The following is a 20,075-nucleotide window of genomic DNA, read 5'->3' on the forward strand; positions in this document are numbered from 1 at the left end:
GCCTCTTGTGGGAAGGTACTGGTGTGTCTCCGTACGAGATCTGCAGAGCTGTCCTCTGGGGCAGGCAGGCAGGCGATGTTGGCCGGCCCCCAGGCCTGGCCCCTGGAAGAGCTTTCTAAGCACAGGCCCCACCTGTGGCTGTTGTAAGACTGAGGCTCATGCGAGTGCTTTTGGCTCCTACACCTTCGCATCCCTGTTCAGGCAGAGTGGGGGGCTGCCTCTCAGGCTGCCCTTTGGTGACAGCAACCTGTCTGCAGGTGGCAGCTGGGAGGTGAGCCTGAAGTGGGACGGAGTAGGCCCCGACCCTCCAGGGACCAGCAGTGCATAGCACCCGGCTATGCTCTGATCATGTCACCTGTGGAACCCAGAGCCCAGCCAGGGAAAGATGGGGGGCAGGAAGGCACAGCCTGGACAGGGAAGTGACCCTTCTTGTGCGAGGAAATGAGAGTGGGTGGATCTCAGAGGGGGGACAAGGGGAGGGCATCCTCTCCCTCCGGGCAGGACAGCTGCTTCTTTGCATCCCTTTGAAAGTTCACCTGGGAAGACGCTCTGCCCACATTCCCCCTCATCCTCTCGGCTGGTCAGAAGGCTGGTCAGAAAGTCCTCCCAGATGCTTCCCAGTCCTGAATGAGGGTGGGGGGAAGTCACAGGCCCAGGGCACCTACAGTCAGTGCGGCCTGACGGTTCTCCCTAGGGAGAGAGGTCCAGAAAGGAAGGCTCGGAGCTGAGACCACATGGCACTTGCTTTATTGTTCCAGGGCAAGGGACAATGGCAGGCCATTGAGGGATCTGCCTGTGCCTCTCCTGAGGCCAAACTCTGTGGGTTCTTGTCGTCCCCAGGCCCAGGGTAGGCTGAGGTTCCCACGTGGTGGGGGTTGGGCTCCCAGGTAGGGCCTGGCAGGCAACAGGGCCACGCCCCCAGCTCCAAGGGCATCCCAGGTCTGTCAAGCAGTCAGAGAGAGGGGACATGGGTGCTCCCCGTCAGCCTGTGCCAGGCTTCCCTTCCCTGAATGCCCAGGCTGCCTCAGACCGTTGGAAGTAATTAGTAAGCTGGGGCCTAAACTACATGAGCTTATAGAGAAGGAGTGAGACCAAAATGACTTGGAGGGGCCCTGCCTACACCCAGGGCTGGGAGGAGAGGATACTTTCAAGTTTCCAAGGGCAGGGGCTTTTCCAAACACTTTGTGTCGGAATTGGGCTCAGTTTGGGCCTGGGGTGGACATGGTCCCTCCTGTGTGTCACCTGGGGCTAGACAGAGCATGTGCTGAGGATGGGCAGAGTCGGTGCTGCTAAACAGCAGCCCCCTGGGGAGTCCCCGGGCAACGTGGGGAGAGGAAGGCTCCGTGTCTCCTCCTCCCTCACAGGCTGCTGGAATGAAGATGGGAGAATAAATACCTCGACTTCGGGGAAGATCATGCCTGGAGGGGGCCAGGCCCAAAGAGAATGTGGGCGTCAAAATAGTGGTCAGGGTGGTCTTGGGCCTGCATGGAGGTCACCAAAGCTCTCAGCTGCCCCCGAAAGCAAGTCAGGCTCTGTGACGTAGTTCCGGTTCCTCAGGATAGAAGGCGCGGGGGTGGGTGTATGTCTGAATGACAGTGTGTACGCACGGGCACAGGTGCAGGGAGGCTTGAGTGTGGATGAGTGAGAGCGGGTGAATTTTTTTGCCCAGACACTTGTTCTCAGGGGCTCTGAGTGAGGAGCTGGCACCGGGCAGCAGAAATGTGTGAGGGGTAGCATCCTGGGTGGTGTCTCCACCCCTGGCTGTCAGCTAACAAACAAGTTGGCTTCGTGGCAGAGGGGACAGGGAGAGTTTTCCTTCTTTGACCTTTAAGGTGAGCCCGATGTGGGCGGCCAGCGGGGACCTCCAGGCCAGGCCAAGGCTGGAGCTGCTGCCGGGCATGGCTCATGCTAGGGCCATGGGCTTGGAGCTGGGGCTGAGGTACACAGAGGGGCCAGCGGGGGCCGTGGGGGGCGGGGGCTCCAGCTCCATGAAGGCTGAGTAGAGGGTGGTGAGGTGCAGGTCACCCAGGGCTGCCGAGCCCCCGCTGCCTGGTGATGCCAAGTCACCCGCCCCACTGCCTGTCTCTCCCAGACAGGGCCCTGGAGGGAAGCAGTGGGGAGGTGGCGGCATTGCAGATGATGTCGGGGATGAGGTCACCAGTACCAAGGGGTCGAGGGCCAAGCTGTCATCCTTCAGCTGTTCCCACAGGTTTCCTAGTGGGGGGATAGAACAGGCATCACTGGGAGGCACCCAAGGGGCCCGTCTGCCCCCACCCCGTCTCTCCCATGCTAAACAGAGCACAGTTTGGGTAACATTTGCTGGGGAACAGACCCTGGCACTAGCTGTGTGACTCCAGGCAGTTGCAGAACCTCTCTGACTCCTCCTCCCACGTGTGGTCTAAAAGCCATAGCCTGGATGACTGTGTGGCTCTCTTTTGGGAGGTGGAGAGGGTTGAGGATTTGAGAGCTGCCTATTGGAAGGGTTGATGCAGGTACTGTGCGCTCCAGGGTTAGCCTGGGGAGGGAGCCCCAGGAACTCTTCACCCTGGCTGCTACCCAGGCTCCAAGGAAGGAGGATCTGCAGCCCAGACCACGGATCTTCTAATAATGCACCGCTCGACCCGATGAGACGATGAGACAGCTGGACTTGCCTCCCTGGGCCTCCTCTACGGCAGGGCCCGAGGGACAGGAGCAGAGCCAGGAAGCGCACCTTACTCCGAGGAGAACTAGTGCTGTGGCCTCACAGCCTTCTTTATGTCATGTGACCTGCATCCTGGCAGGCCAGGCCCTGGCGACTGCCCCGGGTATCTGGTGGCAGGAGGCTGGACTAAATACTGAACTTAGTTGTCAGGATTCCAATCCCAACTCTCCCTCTTTCTAGCTACGTGACCTTGAGCACGTTACCTAACCTCTGTGCTTCTGTGAAATGTGTTTAATAATCCCTCCTATCCTGCAGGCCCATATAAGGAAGCACATGCAAAGCGACTAGCCTGCTGCCTGAGAGTAGGGGTCAAGTACATGTTCATGACTAGAGCTTCCTCTGAGGCCGTTGAGCCTGCTTCCCACTTCTGGATGGGAGTGGGGTGAGGATCTAGCTTCCTAAAGCCTGTACCGTCTCCCCACCAGACTGGGAGCTCTCGGAGGGCTGGCTGCCTCCACCTGCTTGTGGATATTCCCATCCCAGCGTACGCAGGGGGTCGGAGGCCTGGTTTAGCACAAGCCACCAAACCTCCTCTGTCCAGTAGCAGGGCCGGGGGTGCACTGGAGTTCAGAGGGACACATCTGGGGCTGGTCACATGCAGAGACGGAGCAGACAAGATGGAGCGGAATGAATAGAACCTCCCCCCTGACTCCTACCCTCAAATCTCTCCTGGACCTGCCTGGTTCTGAGGCTTTACATTCTTCTAGGGGGGAAGATATCTTTCCTTTTACTGCATTAAAAGATGAACTCTGTGTTGTTGGCTTCGGCAGCACATATACTAAATTGGAACGATTGGAATGGATAGAACCTCCCCCCTGACTCCTACCCTCAAAGCTCTCCTGGACCTGCCTGGTTCTGAGGCCTTGCATTCTTCTAGGGGGGAAGATCTCTTTCCTTTTTCTGCATTAAAAGATGAACTCAGCCTGGGTGGTGTGGCTCAGTGGTTGAGCATCAACCTATGAACCAGGAGGCCACGGTTCAATTCCTGGTCAGGGCACATGCCTGGGTTGCAGGCTCGATCCCCAGTAGGGGGCGTGCAGGAGGCAGCCAATCAATGATTTTCTCTCATCATTGATGTTTCTATCTCCCTCTCTGAAATAAAAAAATATATACTTAAAAAATTTTTTAAAAGATGAGATGCAACTGGTTCTGGGAACGTTAGGACTATCAGTCGCTCACAGCTAAGTATGGAATGAAACACCAGGCCCCTCCAGCCTACCCAGAGCTGAAAGGAGTTTGACGGTGGGGTTAGTGAGAGCACATTCAGAGGCACCAGGAGGGGGACAAGGGCATTCCTCTTGGCCCCCTGACACCCCCTGTCTGCTTTGCCCCAGCCTCTCTGCTTCAGTGCCTGGACACCTGGCAGCTAGCCGGCTGCAGCCCGGAGACTTGGAGGGGATGGGCCACACTGCCAGGTGGACCTCTCCAGCTTCGTCCCACCTCCCCTTTCCCACCCCCAGCTCACCCTGGAAGTCAAAGTCGGTGAGCGAGGGATTGATGGCATCCAGGTCAGTGCCGAGATCTCCGTCTGGCAGCAGGGTGTCATGCATGGTCCTGGCTGGGGAAGGCTCAGCCAGCAGCTTGGTGCTGTGGCTGGGTGGGGTGTGGGCCGGCAGAGGCGAGTCCTGGGGGGTGCCTGGCTGGGCCCGCAGCTCAAGGTGACCATCTGGCTGCGGGAACAATGGCTGCGGAGGTCCAGGAGGGCCCAGGCCCGGTGAGAGGTGTGAGTATGTCTGCCCATAGCAGGAGGGCGCGTGGCCCCCAAGTAGGTCCTGCAGGGGGTTTTTGCCAGGAATGGGGCCTGGAGCTGGGTGGATTGAGTGCAGCGGCTGGGAGAGCCCAACTGGAGGTGCCAGGGGCTGGATGGGGCCTGAGCCTGCCAGCCCAGGGGGTGGGCAGCCCAGGAGTGGGGTGCCCAGCTTCTCCCTCTTGTCTCCAATGAGGCTGTCCAGCTCTTCTGAAAAAGCCCAAGAGAGAGGGATACCATGAGACCTCCCTTTCCCCACAAACCCTCCCCAGCCCTGGAACTGCACGCAGGCCCTCTCCTTACTCAGCAGTTTTTCTTTTTCAGTTTCCCTCTCCCCGTTTGCTCGTGGGAACCCTGGCCTTCCCTCACAGCCTGCCTGCCTCACCTGGCTTGGCCATGCTCTTGCGCACAGCTATGGGGTCTTTCCTCTTCCACTTCTGCAGCTCCTCCTGCATCTTGTCGATCTTGGCTGGATTGAGGGCCCACAGGCAGCCCTTGCGAGAGGAGCTTCCCGATTTGTTCTCCACCTTCTCGAAGCATTTGTTGAGAGAGAGGTTATGGCGGACAGAATTCTTCCATCCATCGGGCGCCGTCTGCCGGGGCAGAGCAAGACAAGAAATGAGGCCGGGATCAGGCAGCCAGAGCTGGCTCTGGGTCTGGGCTCCAGAAAACTCCACTGTGCACAGAACTGCTGCCCACTCTGGGGCTGGTCCTCCTCAGCACCAGCCCAGGCTCCGTTCCCTTCAGTGGTGGGGGAAGGGCTGCAGGAACCTTGACTACAAGTCATTCTCACCTAAAATCTGCCTTTCTCCTACCCAATCCTGGCCGACTGCGAGGATGGTCCAGGTGACTCATAAGGGAGGGCCAGTGGGTGCTGCAGAGGCCCAGGCCTCTCCCGCACCTGGAATCGGACCACTCCCCATGGGGCTTGGAGCCTGTGCTTGGAGCCCTTTGTGGAAAGGGAACTCACTGCTCTGAGGCCTCTGGTGCCAACTTAGGAGAGAGAATGAGGGGGAAGCTCTGGAATGTTCTCCTGGGTCGGCCCCATCCCTGCTGGGGCAAATGTGGGAGAGAAGAAAGCTGGGTGAGGTTGGTGTTTGGGTGTGTGCACTGTTGCACATCTTTTTGCTCTGTGTGTGTATGAGCTCGCACATGTCCCTAAATGTGCCTCCCTGGTGTGAGCTTGTCTCCTGGGTATGAGTCTGTAAATTCCCGAGTGTGAGGATGTGTCCCTGAAGATGAGCGTGTGTGAGAAAGTCTCTGCTGTGTGTGGGTATCTGTGATTGCATGTGTACGTGGGTGTGAGTGTTCACATGAGTGTGCCCGAGGGGGCGTGCCCTGGTGGGGAGGCCAGGCCTCGGGGTGGTGGTGCTCGTGCCAACAGAATAAACACCCATTAGGAAGCCTGGTCATGTCACCAGTGCAGTAATTGTGCCCAGGGAATGTTGTAAAAACCATTAGGCTGACTCAGTTGGGTGAGAGGCGGTGGCGGGGGTGCCGGTAGGCACCCGCAGTCCTCCTACCTCCAGCTCAGTTCCAGGCTCTGTGCCGGTCCTGGGCCCAGCAGGGGTGACTGTGGATAGAGTTTCTGCTCTGGCCAGTGGGACCCCTCCCCCTTTCAGGGCCCAGTTTCTGCTTAATGAGGGGCAGCCACTCCCTCCTCCCCGGCTCACTTGCCCCAGGGAGCAGCCAGGCTGAATCATGCCCAGCAGAACGGGGCTCTGATGCCAGCGTCACTGCAAGCTGCTGGCAGGAGCTACAGAGTTTTTCTTAAGGGCAGCTGGCCTGGGCAGGGTGCTGGTTGAGATGACCCCCCAAGGCTCCTGGGGTCACAAGGAAGAATTCTTGAGCCACCAGATCAGTCATCTGGGGATTCACCTTCAACTCCCATGACAGTCCCTACTAAGAGTCAAGGCTGTGTCGTCTGATGGGCAGAGTTAATGGGCACTGGACCCTTTTATAGCCCCATAAATCTGTGAATTCAGATGCCAGGGCAGCTCCCACCCCAGCCACTTCCTGTTTGGAAGAAGGATGGTCAGCACTAGCAATTATGTCCAGTGGCTGGACATGTCCCCAATCCCACAACCCTGACTCATGGGGCTACAGGACGCCCACCTCGGCTACCTCGGGCATGAGTGCTGCCCACTCCAGGGTCCCCTCCGTCCTTGCCTTCAAATAGGGAGTGAGAGATAGAAGGGCCCAGGGATCTTGGATTAACTTCGTAGGTGGGTCTGAGGGGAAGTGTCAGAATGGGAAAGAATCTATGTGCCAACTGGTTCAACCTGACCATTTTACAGATTGGGAAACTGAGGGTTAGAGAAGAAAGGGCCTCGCCTTAGATCACACAAGGAGGCAGTGACAGAGCCCAGGCTCCAACTCTGTCCCCTAGTTAAAGGCCCTGCCCAGGTTACCCCATAGGGTGGCTTCGCCATCTGGGCCCGCCCCATCCTCAAAGATGCTTTCTCTCTGAAGTCAAATGTAAACGAGGGAGTGATGCAACTGCTAAGAACAACAACTAGAACCAAAAAAAAAAAGCTGTTAGACCTCTTCACTCTTCAGCTCTATAAAACAGGGATTACACGGCTCCCAGGAAAAATAATTAAGCCAGGAAGATGAGATGCAGGGAGGGGCTGGGGACCAGGTGGGGAGTTAGCAGGGAGGCAAGACTGAGAGGAGGAGGGCAGGGCCCTCACTTCCTCTCTATGGCCTGGGCCCTTAAAGTCCTAGAGCAGCGGTTCTCAACCTGTGGGTCGCGACCCCTTTGGCGGTCGAACTATCTTTTCACAGGAGTCGCCTAAGACCATCCTGCATATCAGATATTTACATTACGATTCGTAACAGTAGCAACATTACAGTTATGAAGTAGCAACGAAAATAATTTTATGGTTGGGTCACAACATGAGGAACTGTATTTAAAGGGCCAGAAGGTTGAGAACCACTGTCCTAGAGGAACCTCCAAAGGCTTTAGAGTTAAGGAGACTTTGGTTCCCTGACCTGCTGGGGCAAAGGGGAAGCCCTGGATATTGGCTTTCATGCTCCTCCAATCCCAGAGACAACTCTCTTTCCCCCTCTTCTTCCTTCCAGAACTTCTAGTAGATGGCCATACTTTTCCATTCCTGGCCAGACCACTCTGGCCATCATGCCCACTACTCATTTGATGGCAGCTCAGCAAGTACAGACTTGTTTGAATATCAGCCTCAAATTATCCCCGGGAAGACGTGGGCCTGGGCATCACCCACTGGCAGGTGGAGCTGAGTTCTGGGTTACTGGGGCCTCAGCTCCCGCCTGCTGCCTGGGTAGCAGACAAGATTGTATCCACCAGGGTGCAGAACTCCTTACAAGTTCTGATCTCCCCTGCACCCACCTCAGGAGAAACGGGGTCCATGCTCGGGGTGTCTGGGGGGCAAGCAGAGAAGGGAAATGGGTGCTGCGTGAAGCCAAACAGCTTGAACCAGCAACTAGTCCCACCTGCTGAGTGACCTTGAACAGGTGGGTCACCCTCTCTGATGTGTTTGCCCATCTGGAGAGAAGGGCCTCTGTCCTGCCTCTAGGGAGGGAGTCTGGTAGAGGCCCCAGAAGCCCGTTCTGTGGGTGATGGGAACGAGATCCTGTCTATGGGAAGGTGAGGCGAGCCAGCCAGTTCCCTGGGACACTCAAAGACCATGAAGCCCACACCCCGCTTTTTGGCAGAACTGCAGCTGAGCCTGCCGCCCACAGAGGAGATCCTAATCTCTCCCTGGAAGGCAATGGGTTCTGCGGTCCCAGCATCCATGTCACCTTGGCTGGCCAGCTCCTACCCAAATTCCTCCAGCCCTACGGCATCCTGGGGGCAGGGGTGGGGACAGCCTCTCCTTTCTTCCCCAGCTCTCTCCCCACTTGGGGAAGGTGGATGCTCCTTGAGGCCTAACAGGACTGACATGTCCACCTTCTGCCAGCATGAGGTCTGACTCCAGCCTGCTGTGTCACCTTGTGTGCATGGCTTGAGCTCCCTGTTCTCCACTCTGTCCTGCAGAAGTGGAGACCAGGGGAAGCATGTGGGGGGCAAACCCTCTTCTGGATTTCATTCTCACTCGTCTCCCACCTCCCAGCGGAGTCCTCTGGTTCCAGAGAGGCCTGGCTTGCTCAGCACCGAGGCATGGGGGCGTGGGAGTGGGTCTTGGGCTCACCTTGAAGTATGGGAAGTGCTCCGTCATAAAATTGTAGATCTCGCTGACAGGAAGGCTCCCAGTTTTACTGTTCTTAAGGGCCATGAAGATGAGGATGCTGAAGGCAAAGAAAACCCTGAGAGTTTTAACCTCGGACCAGGCCCGGAGTCTCCCCCAAACCCTCTGCCCTAGCTGGAGTAGTTGAGGAGAGAGAACCTGCTGCAGAATTAATGGGTGAGAGGCTCTATGAGGTTGAAAGGAGAAGGGATGAAAACGTGTTTACTGAAGCCAGAAATTACAGATATGAGGGCCCTGTGGAATCTGAGAGACCTGGGCTGCAGTCCGGGCTTAGCCACTCACTAGCTGTGTGACCTTTGGTGAGTGCCTCAACCTCTCTGAACCTCAGTTTCCTCAGCTTTGAAGTGAAGAATGTAATAGCTACCTCAGAGTTGTGAGGATTAAGGGTGATGCCTAGCACATAGAAGCACTCATTAAATGGGAGCTGTCATTACCAGTCAACCCTCAGCCAACTGCAGAAATGCTGGATAGATAGCAAGGGAGGGAATTAAGGTTTTTTGAGCCTCTACAATGTGCCAGGCATATTTTTGCACTTAATCCTTCCAAAGGCCCGAATATTGCAGCTTTTTATTTTTAAAACAAATAAACAAAGGCTCAGAGAGATTAGGTAACTTGCCTGAGGTTTCACAGCTAGTACATTCCAGAGCCTGAACTTGAACCCAGTTCTGCTGGACTGCAAGGATTGCATGTGCTCCTCTCTGCATATCATCCTACCTCCCCGCAAACTCCTCTGTGTTCTTGGCTGCTGTTTAAATTCCTTTTCCTTCCCCTGAGCTCACACTGGCTAATGACCTGACCCCATGTGGGGCCTGGCACCTAGGAAGTCGAGTGTCAATGTGGTTGAATGAAGGAAAGTTCAGATAGACGGTCTCCCAGACAGGCTGGGTGCCGCTGGCCTGGCATTTACAACCCTGGCCCCAGAGAAGGTGCACCAGATCTGGAAGATGCTGGATAACTGAGTTACATCTGCAGTCCTCATTCCTCGCTTATTTCCAGCAGAGCTTTGTGGTGGGGCTTCTCTCTGTATCTGGGGAAGGAGGGTGGGAGTAGGGGGCAAGCATCCCTCCTAAACTCTCAGTCCCAGGCCCTGGGCCCCAGGAGTCTAGAACTGTGCAGGACAACAGATCTGCTGTTGAGCCACAGACATGGCTTCCCAGGGTTAGACAAGAGGTCAGAGGTGATCTAGTTTATCCCCTAGTCCCCATGAAAAAAAATCCCTTCTCCAACATACTCTGGAAGCCCATCCAACTATGAACCGCCCCCCAACACACACACCGTTACCCTTATACCATGAGGATTCCATGCCTCAGTTTCCCCAAGGGTCCTCTCACCCCTCTTTGTTCCATCCAGGAGTGTTGGGAGACATACCTGTAGGAGTAGATGGGTTTGGGGAAGAGTGGCTGGTGCCCATCAGTGCTGGCCTGGGGTGCAATCCGCTGGTACGGATAGTGTGGGGAGCCCAGGTAGGGTACAGGGTAGCTGCCGCCACCTGGTGAGTACTGTAGAGGTCAAAGGAGGCAGAGTGGTTGCCATGGTAACCATCCTTCCCAAGGGGAGGCTCCCCTTCCCTCAGTCATGTACATCCAGAGAGAGAGCTGAGACTAGATTCTTCTCTCCCTGGTCCTAGGCTCCACCACTCATGGTCATGGTCATGGGCTCCAGTGGCAGAGCTACCTGAGGGGCTTGGCCAAGGGTGTGGACATCTGAGTGCCTGTGAGGAGATCCGCATTCTAGAACTCAGGATCTCAGAGGCCTCAAAGCTCCCTTGGTCCAGCACTTTTCTCTGAGGCCTTCTGGGGACTCTGGTTGCCATGGTGATGGGATAGCAGCCTGGCTGCGCTAGAAGTGCGATGGGTAGTCCTGGCTTCCGCACCCTCCTGGGCAGGCGCTCCAGGCCTCCCTTGCATCTCCTAGGGCAGCGGGGCCGGAAGTGGGATGTCCAGCCTGGGCGTTTGCTGGGCACTGCCACCTTTTATGAGTTTCAGTGGCTCTTTGAAAGGGCCGGTCATGGTGGTGGGCAGGTGGGGTAGGAGGTGGTTTACAGCAAAGGGAGTGGCTGTGGTGCCAGGGACGGTGTTTTATGGGGGCGAGGGGGAAGGGAGACTCTGACTCCCCCACCTGCTCCAAGCTGAGGTGCTTTTTCCAGGTCACCCGAGCGGCACGTAGTGCCTGAGTCACCCCCTCCGCAGTCTCCATAAAGTCCTGGGTGCGGCCATCTTGGAGGTTGGGGTGCGGAACGCAGAGGGCATCAAAGCAGGGCGGGCACGGTGAGGCCATTTAAGGTCTGGTAGCCCCTTAGCCAGGGGTCCTCAAACTTTTTAAACAGGGGGCCAGTTCACTGTCCCTCAGACCGTTGGAGGGCCGGACTATAGTTTAAAAAAAGCCTATGAACAAATTCCTATGCACACTGCACATATCTTATTTTGAAGTAAAAAAACAAAACGGGAACAAATACAATATTTGTATTTGCATGTGGCCCGCGGGCCGTAGTTTGAGGACCCCTGTAAACAGGGGGCCAGTTCACTGTCCTCCCTCAGACTGGAGGGCCGGACTATAGTTTAAAAAAAGCCTATGAACAAATTCCTATGCACACTGCACATATCTTATTTTGAAGTAAAAAAACAAAACGGGAACAAATACAATATTTGTATTTGCATATGGCCCGCGGGGCCGTAGTTTGAGGACCCCTGCCCTTAGCCCTGCTGTGTTGTTCCCTGACGGGCCAGGCTGCCTCAGGAACACCCTCTCCCCCAGGTCAGACCAGCGGCCTCAGGAAGGCTTTGACCATTCCAGCTGGGCCCCTCATGGGATGACCCCTCATGTGTCCCCTCTGCTTCCTTCCATCTCTTTCTTTTTTCCCACAAACCAAGCAGCCTGGCTACTTCCCCCCGCCACGTGCCTGCCTCCCTGGCTGCACCAAGACCAGGGCCAATGCCAAAGGCTGGGAGTAGAACCTGCTCCACAGGCAGGGCCTGTCTCAGTGCCAGGCTGCAGGTGGATGGAGCTGGGCGCTGGGCAGCCACTTGCTCCGTCTTGCCCGGCGACTCCTGGGAGCTGCTTACCTGCTCTGGGGCTCTTTTCTTTCTTTCTCTTTCTAAAAACCTCCATCCCATGCCCGTGTGGGGCAATTACTTGGCAACCTGTACATCTAGGAGGAGCTGAAGCTGGGCAGTGAGGTGGGGAAGGGGAAAACGGCTGAAGGTCATGGGGACTTGAAGCCTCCAGGTGGGAAGGTCCCCTAGTCCCACCCTGTCTGAGCTGAAAGGAAGTTTGAGGCCAAGGCCACATAGGAAGATGGTGGCCGGCCCGGGCGGCAGTCCATTGTTCCCTGCCCTGCTCAGCCTTGTGTGTCACCCCACACACTCCTTTTCTCTCGGCCTCGTCTTTGTCTGGTTCTCCTCCTCCCTCCTTTTGTGGTTCACATCCGGTCCCTGCCCCAATCTCAGCCCCAATTCTCTTTTCTGAGACCTCTCAGGTTCTACCTGGGTCTCAGAAAGCCCTGCCCAATCCCACAGAAGGGCAATTGCTTCCCTCCCCATGAACCCTGCCCCCACCCCCACTGGCCCAGCCTGAGGATTAAGGCCCTGCTGCCCACCCAGATGTATACACACCCCCACACCACACACCCACAGAGGATCCTGAGACTCGGGAAGCAAGCCCACTTGCCCCAGACCCACCTGGTGGAAGGGAGGCTGGGAGGGGCAGTACATGTGCTGCAAGGGGGGCTGGAAGCAGTACATGCCAGGACCAGTCTCCAGAGCTGGGGGCTTGACCTTGACTTCCGACCCCTGTTGGAAGAAAAAGCAGATGACTGGGCTAGGCCTTATTTTTCTTCCTTCCTCTTGTCTGTTTCTTAAACCTTCCACAAAAACAACCCCTTCTGTGCCTCCCCCAGAACTTATTCCTGGACAACAGAGAACAGAGAAGGACGGGGATTTTTCTGAGGGTGCTCAGCAAATTAGTGGCGGAGCTGGGGCTGGAACCAGCAGTGCTCCCTACCTCCCACCTCACTGCAGGTGAAAGGCTGAGACTGGGCTGTCCAGAGGAGTGGGGGAGACTTGTCAATGGTTTCACTGAGGCTGGGGTAGGGCAGAGATCTCCCTGGAAGGGCACAAGGGTGCAGGGCCTGACCCCTCTCACCAAGCCGAGCCCAGGGCCTGCTTGCTGGTTCAGAGCCCCCAGCCTTTTAGAACAGGTCTGCAGAGGACACCACGGAAAAGGCCCCAGCTCTGCAATTCCCACTGCAGAGCCATGGTGAGGGGAGCACAGGAAGTGACCAGAGAGGTTGGTCCAGCTGAGGCCCTCAGGCCTTGCCACTTTCTCTTTTGCAAAGCCCAAGGGAGCTCTAGCAGGCTCCCTGGAGGGGGCTAAGTGAGTCCTCTGCTCTGTCCTCCCCAACCATCCCCCACTCAGAGCCTTTGCGCCCTGCTCCAGGGAGTCTGCCCCACTGCTGGTCTGCATGAGCCTGTGGCACTCTCTCAAACTGGCCCAGGGAGCCTGTAGCTCCTGCCGGTAGTGGTGGCCAGACTCCGGCTTCCCATGAATTGTGAGCCCCTCAAAGAGTCCTCAGGGCCTAGCACAGAGCTAGGCCCAGGAAGATCAACAAGGTTGGTAGGTCAACAAGGCCTGGAGGAGGTGGGCCGCTGTTCCTGGGGTTATGAGGGAACCGGGAACCAGCATGTGGGCCCAGAGGGTCAAACCAGCTGAGAGCTCTTTCTGGGTGTGCCCTGGGGTTGCTGATGCATAGATAGCCACAATCATAGAATCTCAGGCCTGGAAGGGCCAAGAGCATTGTGTCCAACCCCCTCATTTGGCAGATGATGGGGCTAAGCCCATGAAGGGGAATTGATGTGCCCGGGTCACCTAGAGAGTCGGCCAGCGAGCTGTGGGGCTCTGGGCCTGAGCTTTTCTCCACTGTGCAGGGGCTAAGGGCGTGGGCTCAAGTCTCAGCCTCACCTCTATGGGGCCTCAGTTTACCCATCTGTAAAATGGAGATAGGGGGAGCTCTTTAGAGGTTTGTTGTGAGGATTAAATGGGGCGCTTGAAAGCAATCGCCTGGCAGAGTGACCAAGGGCAGGCGCTGAGTGGACATTGGGTGTGAGTATGATGGTGCCTCACTGTGAGCTGCTGTCATGTTCCACAGGCCCGAGGAGAAGCCATCAAAAGGCCCAGAACCAGAACAAGGTCCTGTCTTGGCCACACCTAGTAGGTGCCCAACCCTTTTCTCTATCTTCCAAGCCTGGGAAACAGGTCTTTGTTGGGGGTGGCTGGGGGGTGGAATGGGAGCCTATTTGAAAGCAAGAGGTGAGGAGGGCTGGTGGGCATCTAGAGCAGGCACAGCCCAGGCTGAGCCCACTCAGTGCGCACCGCCTCAGGGGCCTCCAAAGCTGGGGAGAAGGGAGCAAAGCTCCTCTTAGCTTCCTCTTCCCAAGGCAACAAGTCTCTGAGGCAGATACTATTAAGCACACTTTTTTGAATGAGGCTCAGAGAGCTTAAGAGATTTGCCTAAGGTCACACCGCTTGAGGATATGGCCGTGAAGGACATGTTGACCTTCCAAAGTGCTTTCAAGATACTTCTACAAACATACCCAGGTCCCTCTCTGGGCAAAGAATGGGGCCAGGAAGTATCCTTTGAGAAGACTTAAGTCCTCTCTCAACTCTGCAAGCTGATGCTGGAGAGGGGAATATTGTATTCGGTGGCTCCTCCCTTAACCCTTTCTCTTGGTCTCTGGAATGTGTTTTTCTTCTCACATTTGCATATGGGTGTATCTACGTCTGGCTGGGGATTCTTGACACTTAAACAAACAGAGAGAAGTCACACACTGGGATCCTGACTCAGGAGCCACTGGGAAGCTGCCAGCTCGCTTCCTTAGCCTGACCTGCCTACCGCACCTTGTCTCCTCCACGCCGGGCCAGGCCAGCATGCCCTTCCTAGTTGACCTGGAGGCCCCGAGTCTCTGAGCTTGCTGCTTCCTTGATACACACAGAACCTGAGTGGAAAGGTCTGGGAAGGGAAGGGGGGGAGTTTGATCTCTGAGGACTCACCTGGGCTGCTGGGAGCGGGCACAGAGGATAAGTGGGCTGCCCACTGCCCACTGGTACTTACCAGGACCTGGGGGCTGTGCTCATGGCTGGAGTAGGGGAGCCCATTGCACCAGGCCTCTGCTGAGAAGCCAGGCAGGAAGGCCTCAGCCTCCCCCACATCCACAGGGATCTCTTCAAAGGCCTCCAGCACCCCCGGGGTCTTAAAGGCGTGTCCATCAAGGGCCAGGGCAGTCTGGGCCTCGGGGAAGATGTCCTCCTGGAAATGCCGCTTGTACGGGTGGAAAGGCACGTGGCCGCCCTTGAGGAAGCGCCCGGGACTGCTGGCCGGGCCCTCTTCAAAGCTGAAGCCGGGGTACTTGTCTGAGGGTGAGAGCCGGAAAGGGCTGGGGCCAGGACCCGCCGTGCAGTGGACTTGCTCAGGGCCTGGTGAAGCGATGCTGGGGCTGTGTGGGGGCAGTGAGGGTGCCCTCTCCGGAGGGCCATCGGGCACAAATGACGAGCAGCTGAAGCCGGCATGCTTCTGGGTGGACAGAGGGGAGAGGCCTGTGAGTGGAGGCTGGACCAGGATCCTGCTCTGTGTTTGGGTAAAGGGGGTCTGGGGCTGAGCTCTTGGAGCCCCCATATGATGGAGGAGACCTAGCCTGCCCTTGGAAGCCCCAATACGATGAGGGTACACTGCTCTTAAACCCGGGGTGCCCCAGTAGGTGGATGCACGTTCCTGCTCTGGAAAAGCCCCAGCCTGAAGGAATGAGCCTATCTGAATACCTCTGGGTCTTGGAGTCACTGGGTCGTTGTTTGCTGGTGGAAGGGACAAGACAGACCCCAGGGAGGTCCCTGGAGGGTGGGGCGATTGTTCACCTGTTTCCCATGCAGCCCTCAGGACTTGGCCTCAGCCCAGGCCTGGGTGCCAGGTACTTACGCTCTGTGGGGCAGGCGAGCCTGGGAGGCCCGGGGCCTGCATGAGGTCCCCTTGGGGCTCGCCCTCCAGTCTGGTGGGGCCCGGCAGCGTGACGTCAGACTGCGGCGGGAGTAGCGACACCATCACCCAGTCCTGGCCTCGAAGAAAGCCGGCTGTGATGAGAATGAGGCCCAGTGTCCGGGGGTGACCAATCCCAAGTCCACCACCTCCACTCCCACCCCATCCCTGGGCTGGGATCCTGACTCCAGCCTGACATCTTGATGAGAAAGACAGACAGACAGACAGACAAAGAAACTGAGAGAACATTAGAAACAGAAGTAAGCAGGTCATGTGAGAGATAGAGCAAGAAAGACAGACAGAAAGAGAAGCCTGGTGGGGAGAGAGCAAAATGAACCAGTTAGGAGCCTCCCCCGCCCCCCACGGAGGGAGGGCTTGGCTGCTCTAGACTCTGCAGCTGCAGAATAGTGAACTAGGAGAGGTTCCCAGCGAGACCCTGCCTCCGGCTCCTGCCACCTTGAAGGCCCGGGCTAGGTGACTGGCTAGTAGTCTCTGTGCAGTGGCTGAGCAAGTGGGTGGTCCTGAGAGGAAGGGGAGCTGGAGAAGGAAGGAAGTGGGCTAGGCCCAGGTGGGAGTGACCCTCCCACTGCAGGTGACCAGCCCTCAGCAGAGGCCTGTGGTGCCATCCTCGGGCACCTTGGCCTGGCTCTCAAGACCAGGGTACAACTCGAGGGGACCTGATTCCTGGTGGCCCTGAGAGCCTGGCATGGCACAGGGGATGATGCCACTCGTCCACTGTGGAATGTCTGGCTGTTTTCTCCTGTGTTCTTCACATTTTGCTCTGGCCACTGCCTTTTCTGAGCTGTTGTTTCACTGTTTGAAACACTAGAGACTTAGACTACATGATATCTGAGGGCTCCTTCTGCTCATTCCTTCTAGAATTGTAAGAGAACTCTGTCCCCAGCATAGCTGTGTGGTTGAGGACTCAGCTCAAAGCCAGCCTTGGCCTTTCCTTGCTAGCTGTGCCAGCGAAGCTCTCTGAGCCTCAGCATTATCATCATCAAACCAGGGAGAGAGCGAGGGCCTCCCTCGTGGGCATGCCGTATCAACGGAAATCGTGCACGCGCAGTAGTTAGCATAGTGCCTGGCACATCGTAAGTGCTCAATAAGTGCCAGCTCTCATTATTCTGTGGCTTATTAGTATGGCTCTTACTATCGTTATCTCTCAGTTCTCTGCCTTCCTTCTCCACCATCTGCAAAGAGCAGTTTCTCTTGAATTTACTCCTCCTGACCTAAGGGGTCTCTGATAAAGGCTACCATTTACTGATGCCTGCTCTGGGCTGGCCACTGTGCACACGATGTGGAGAATTTTCTCATTGGTTTGTTAGAACAGCTGTGAGGAAAGTACATTATTAATCCCACCTTTCAGATGAGGAAACTGAGGCCCGGAGGGGTTATGTGACTGGCCCAAGTCACATAGCTAATCCTTGATAGAGCCAGGATTCGAACCCAGATCTGTCTGACTCTGGAGTCTGTCTTACAGTTTCTTCATTTGGTGGGGGTCAGAGTGGGGCGAGCTGGGGTGGGGCAGGCAACAAGGAAAGCATGAGGTTCGTACTTATCCCTCTTACCCAGGACCCACTCACGCAGAACAGGATAACTGCATCTCCCAAGCCCTGCGCTCCTAGGGGCTCTGGGAAGGAGGAATGGCCTTGCTGACTCCATGGTGCCCAGCCTGGGGTTAGCACCTCTTTGCTACATTATCTCCTTTGTTTGATAGGAGGGTAACAGGGACGAGGAAGGGAAAGCATTTGCCCAACGTCCCTCAAGGGATCCGTGGTGGAGAGGGCTGGTCGCTGGGGTCCAGGTGGGGGCCTGGTGGGAGGCTCTCCCGCCCCTTCAAGAGTCTCCACCGCCCCTTCTCCATGTCCAGGCGCCCGCTCACTCGGCAATGCTAAATGTGGCGTGACCGGGGAAGCGCCGAGCTGGCCGTAACTGGACACCGAGGTGGAGCAGGCATGGGGCCCAAGGGGCAGGGCAGCCCATCTCTGGCTCCGCATGACCGCCTGGTCTGGCCCCCGCTCCCTGGACAGCTCCTGGACAGCGGGGGCCTGCCTGTCACTCCTGGCCCTGGCCCAGAGTTGCTTTCCCAAGGCGTTCTCCAGCTCCTCCAGAGGCCAGGCCGGGTGGGGGCCCTCCCCCCCGCAGGGAGCGGTGTTTGGTCCCCTCTGGAGGCAGAATAAAATGTGGTTGAGAGCAAGGGTTTAGGATTTCAGCTGACTCGAGTTTGAATCCCAGTGGTGTCACCTCCTGGCTGGGTGACTTTGAACCAACTGTGTAATTCTCTTTCTTTGCTTCTCTGGTCAATGGGGATTGTGCACCCACCTCAAAGGGTTGTCGGGAAGATTAGGTGAGATGATGGGTATAAGGTGCCCACACATAGAAAACGCTTAAGGACACATGTCACACATCTGGCCTCATTGGCCAACTGTGACCGTGGTCTCTGACCCCAGACTCTCTTTTCCCTGATGGTCTCGCTGCTTCAGGCCTGACAGGCCTGGGGAGTTTGGCTTATGGCCCCATGCCCGGTGGCAGCTGCCCTTGTGAGTCCTTCCTGTCTGCCTGGCCTTCACTCAGCTTGGCCATAAGGGGGCTCAGACCCCATCTCTGCTCCTCTGAGGCATGAACGTCAGGAGGCCTCTCTGAGCCCTAGGTTGGGCCGCACCGCCTCCTGAGGGTCTGGCCTTCGCAGAAGGACCCCTGCAGCATCTGCCTCACCCCCATCCTTGCTTTAGTCCCTATGTCCCAGGACATTGTTTGTAGCCCTGGCTGAGTTCCTGCATGTCAGAGTCCTTACCTGAAGGCTTCAGTTCAGCCATGACTTTTATACCCTGGCTTGGTCAACTCTACCCCCCTCCCCACCACACACACACCTTCCAAGCCCCCAGGCACAGGATTAGAGCCAGGGAGGCCACGCAGAATTTAGAGGTTTGTCCCTTGACTTGCATTGAGGATGTAGAAGTCCCTGAATGGTCCTCCGTGCAGGGTTTCCTCTGGGAAGGTTTTATCAATAATGACCCCTGACTTGGTGACCACGGCCCCCCTTTGGTTGCCTCAGCCAAAGCTCTGTTTCACAAATGAGGAAGGAAGGACCAGAGAAGAGGTCAAGTGACTTGGGTAAGATCATATAATCCTGGAAAGAGGGGTCCTTGACCAACGGCAGTCCAAAGGACCCTCCTGCCTCAGGGGTGGGGCTGAGGGGTTCTGATGGGTGTATAGGGGGGCTCCTGTCCAGGGAGGGAAAGGCTCACTGAGAGGGATGAGGCTGCCTTGGCTCCTGACCACAACCTGGAGTAGTTGGTGAAACTCCTGAAGTTGGATGAAGTAGGATGATGTAGTTCAGAAGCCCTAGAATCAGGATTGGATTTGGATCCCAGTCACTGTGGGGCTTTGGGTGGACAAGTTGCCTAACTTCCTTCCCTGGGCCTCAGTTTCCTCATTTGTAAAATGGGGCTAATAATACGTATCTCTCTGGAGGATTAGATGAAATATTGCTTGTAAAGAGCTTAATGCATAGTATGTGCTCAATAAATGATAGCTATTATTAATAATTAACAGTGGGACAGAGTTAATTCAAAGCATGAACTCTAGTTATAGGAGCAGGCAGAGCAGAGGAAATTCCTCTTCCTGCTGTCCACCTCCATCTCCCTGACATCCTCCTACCCTATTTGCAGAGGCTAAACTTCCTTCCTCTTGATTCTCTGACCTCAGAGATCATTTTAGCCATTCCCCTAAGGTGGGATGGCTGTAGGAGCTCCCAGGGATTAGCCCAGCTGGCGTGGCTCAGTGATTGAGTATCGACCTATGAACCAGGAGGTCATGGTTCGATTCCAGGTCAGGGCACATGCCCGGGGTTGCGGGCTCCATCCCCAGTGTGGGGCGTGTAGGAGGCAGCCAAGCAGTGATTTTCTCTCAGCATTGATGTTTCTATCTCCCTCTCCCTCTCCCTTCCTCTCTGACATCAACAAAAATATATTCGAAAACACAACAACTCCCAGGGATTAGAGTAAGAAGGAGGGAGTGACTGTTGCTTTGGATCTCTCAGGAGGCCTCTCTGATGCCATCTGCATTTAGAAGAAATCCTTTCCTGACGATTCCTTTATCCCACCTGCTTCAGTTTCAGGAAGCACAATAGGATGTGTGTGTGCAAACAGCAGCAAACCAATGCAGGAGGCCCAGTCAGCTCTCCGCCTTTCTCAGATCCTGGGAGCTACCCCAGATGGCACTCATCGTCCCGCCATTTAGTGTGGGCACCCACAACCCACAATCCACAAGCTCCCCCTTCCTGGGCGGGAGCTAGGCCAGGGCTCTCAATATGCCCTGGAGTCCCTTCCACTCTACGGTTGATCCTCATCACCACTCCGCATCCATAAAGCGCTCTGT

General features: G+C 56.4%; 1 protein-coding gene across 7 annotated transcripts in view; it reads right to left on the reverse strand.

The window, feature by feature from the left end:
* Positions 1-725: 725 nt before the first annotated feature.
* FOXN1 (forkhead box N1) overlaps positions 726-20,075 on the reverse strand; it is a 28,761-nt gene continuing 9,411 nt past the window's right edge. For 4 of the 7 annotated variants that reach the window (XM_014548281.1, XM_014548282.1, XM_014548284.1 and 1 more), the window contains 8 exons: positions 15,636-15,787; positions 14,778-15,236; positions 12,349-12,459; positions 10,040-10,170; positions 8,615-8,711; positions 4,834-5,041; positions 4,167-4,658; positions 726-2,214 (listed from right to left, as the gene is read on the reverse strand). In XM_014548281.1, the coding sequence (XP_014403767.1) occupies positions 1,904-2,214; positions 4,167-4,658; positions 4,834-5,041; positions 8,615-8,711; positions 10,040-10,170; positions 12,349-12,459; positions 14,778-15,236; positions 15,636-15,787 (1,961 nt within the window). In that variant the 3' untranslated portion in view covers positions 726-1,903. The remainder of the gene's footprint in view (positions 2,215-4,166; positions 4,659-4,833; positions 5,042-8,614; positions 8,712-10,039; positions 10,171-12,348; positions 12,460-14,777; positions 15,237-15,635; positions 15,788-20,075) is intronic. The other 3 variants (XM_014548285.1, XM_005876901.2, XM_014548286.1) reach the window with 3 other exon arrangements.

The sequence above is a fragment of the Myotis brandtii genome, unplaced genomic scaffold, assembly GCF_000412655.1.
Source record: "Myotis brandtii unplaced genomic scaffold, ASM41265v1 scaffold50, whole genome shotgun sequence".
Classification (NCBI taxonomy): Eukaryota; Metazoa; Chordata; class Mammalia; order Chiroptera; family Vespertilionidae; genus Myotis; species Myotis brandtii.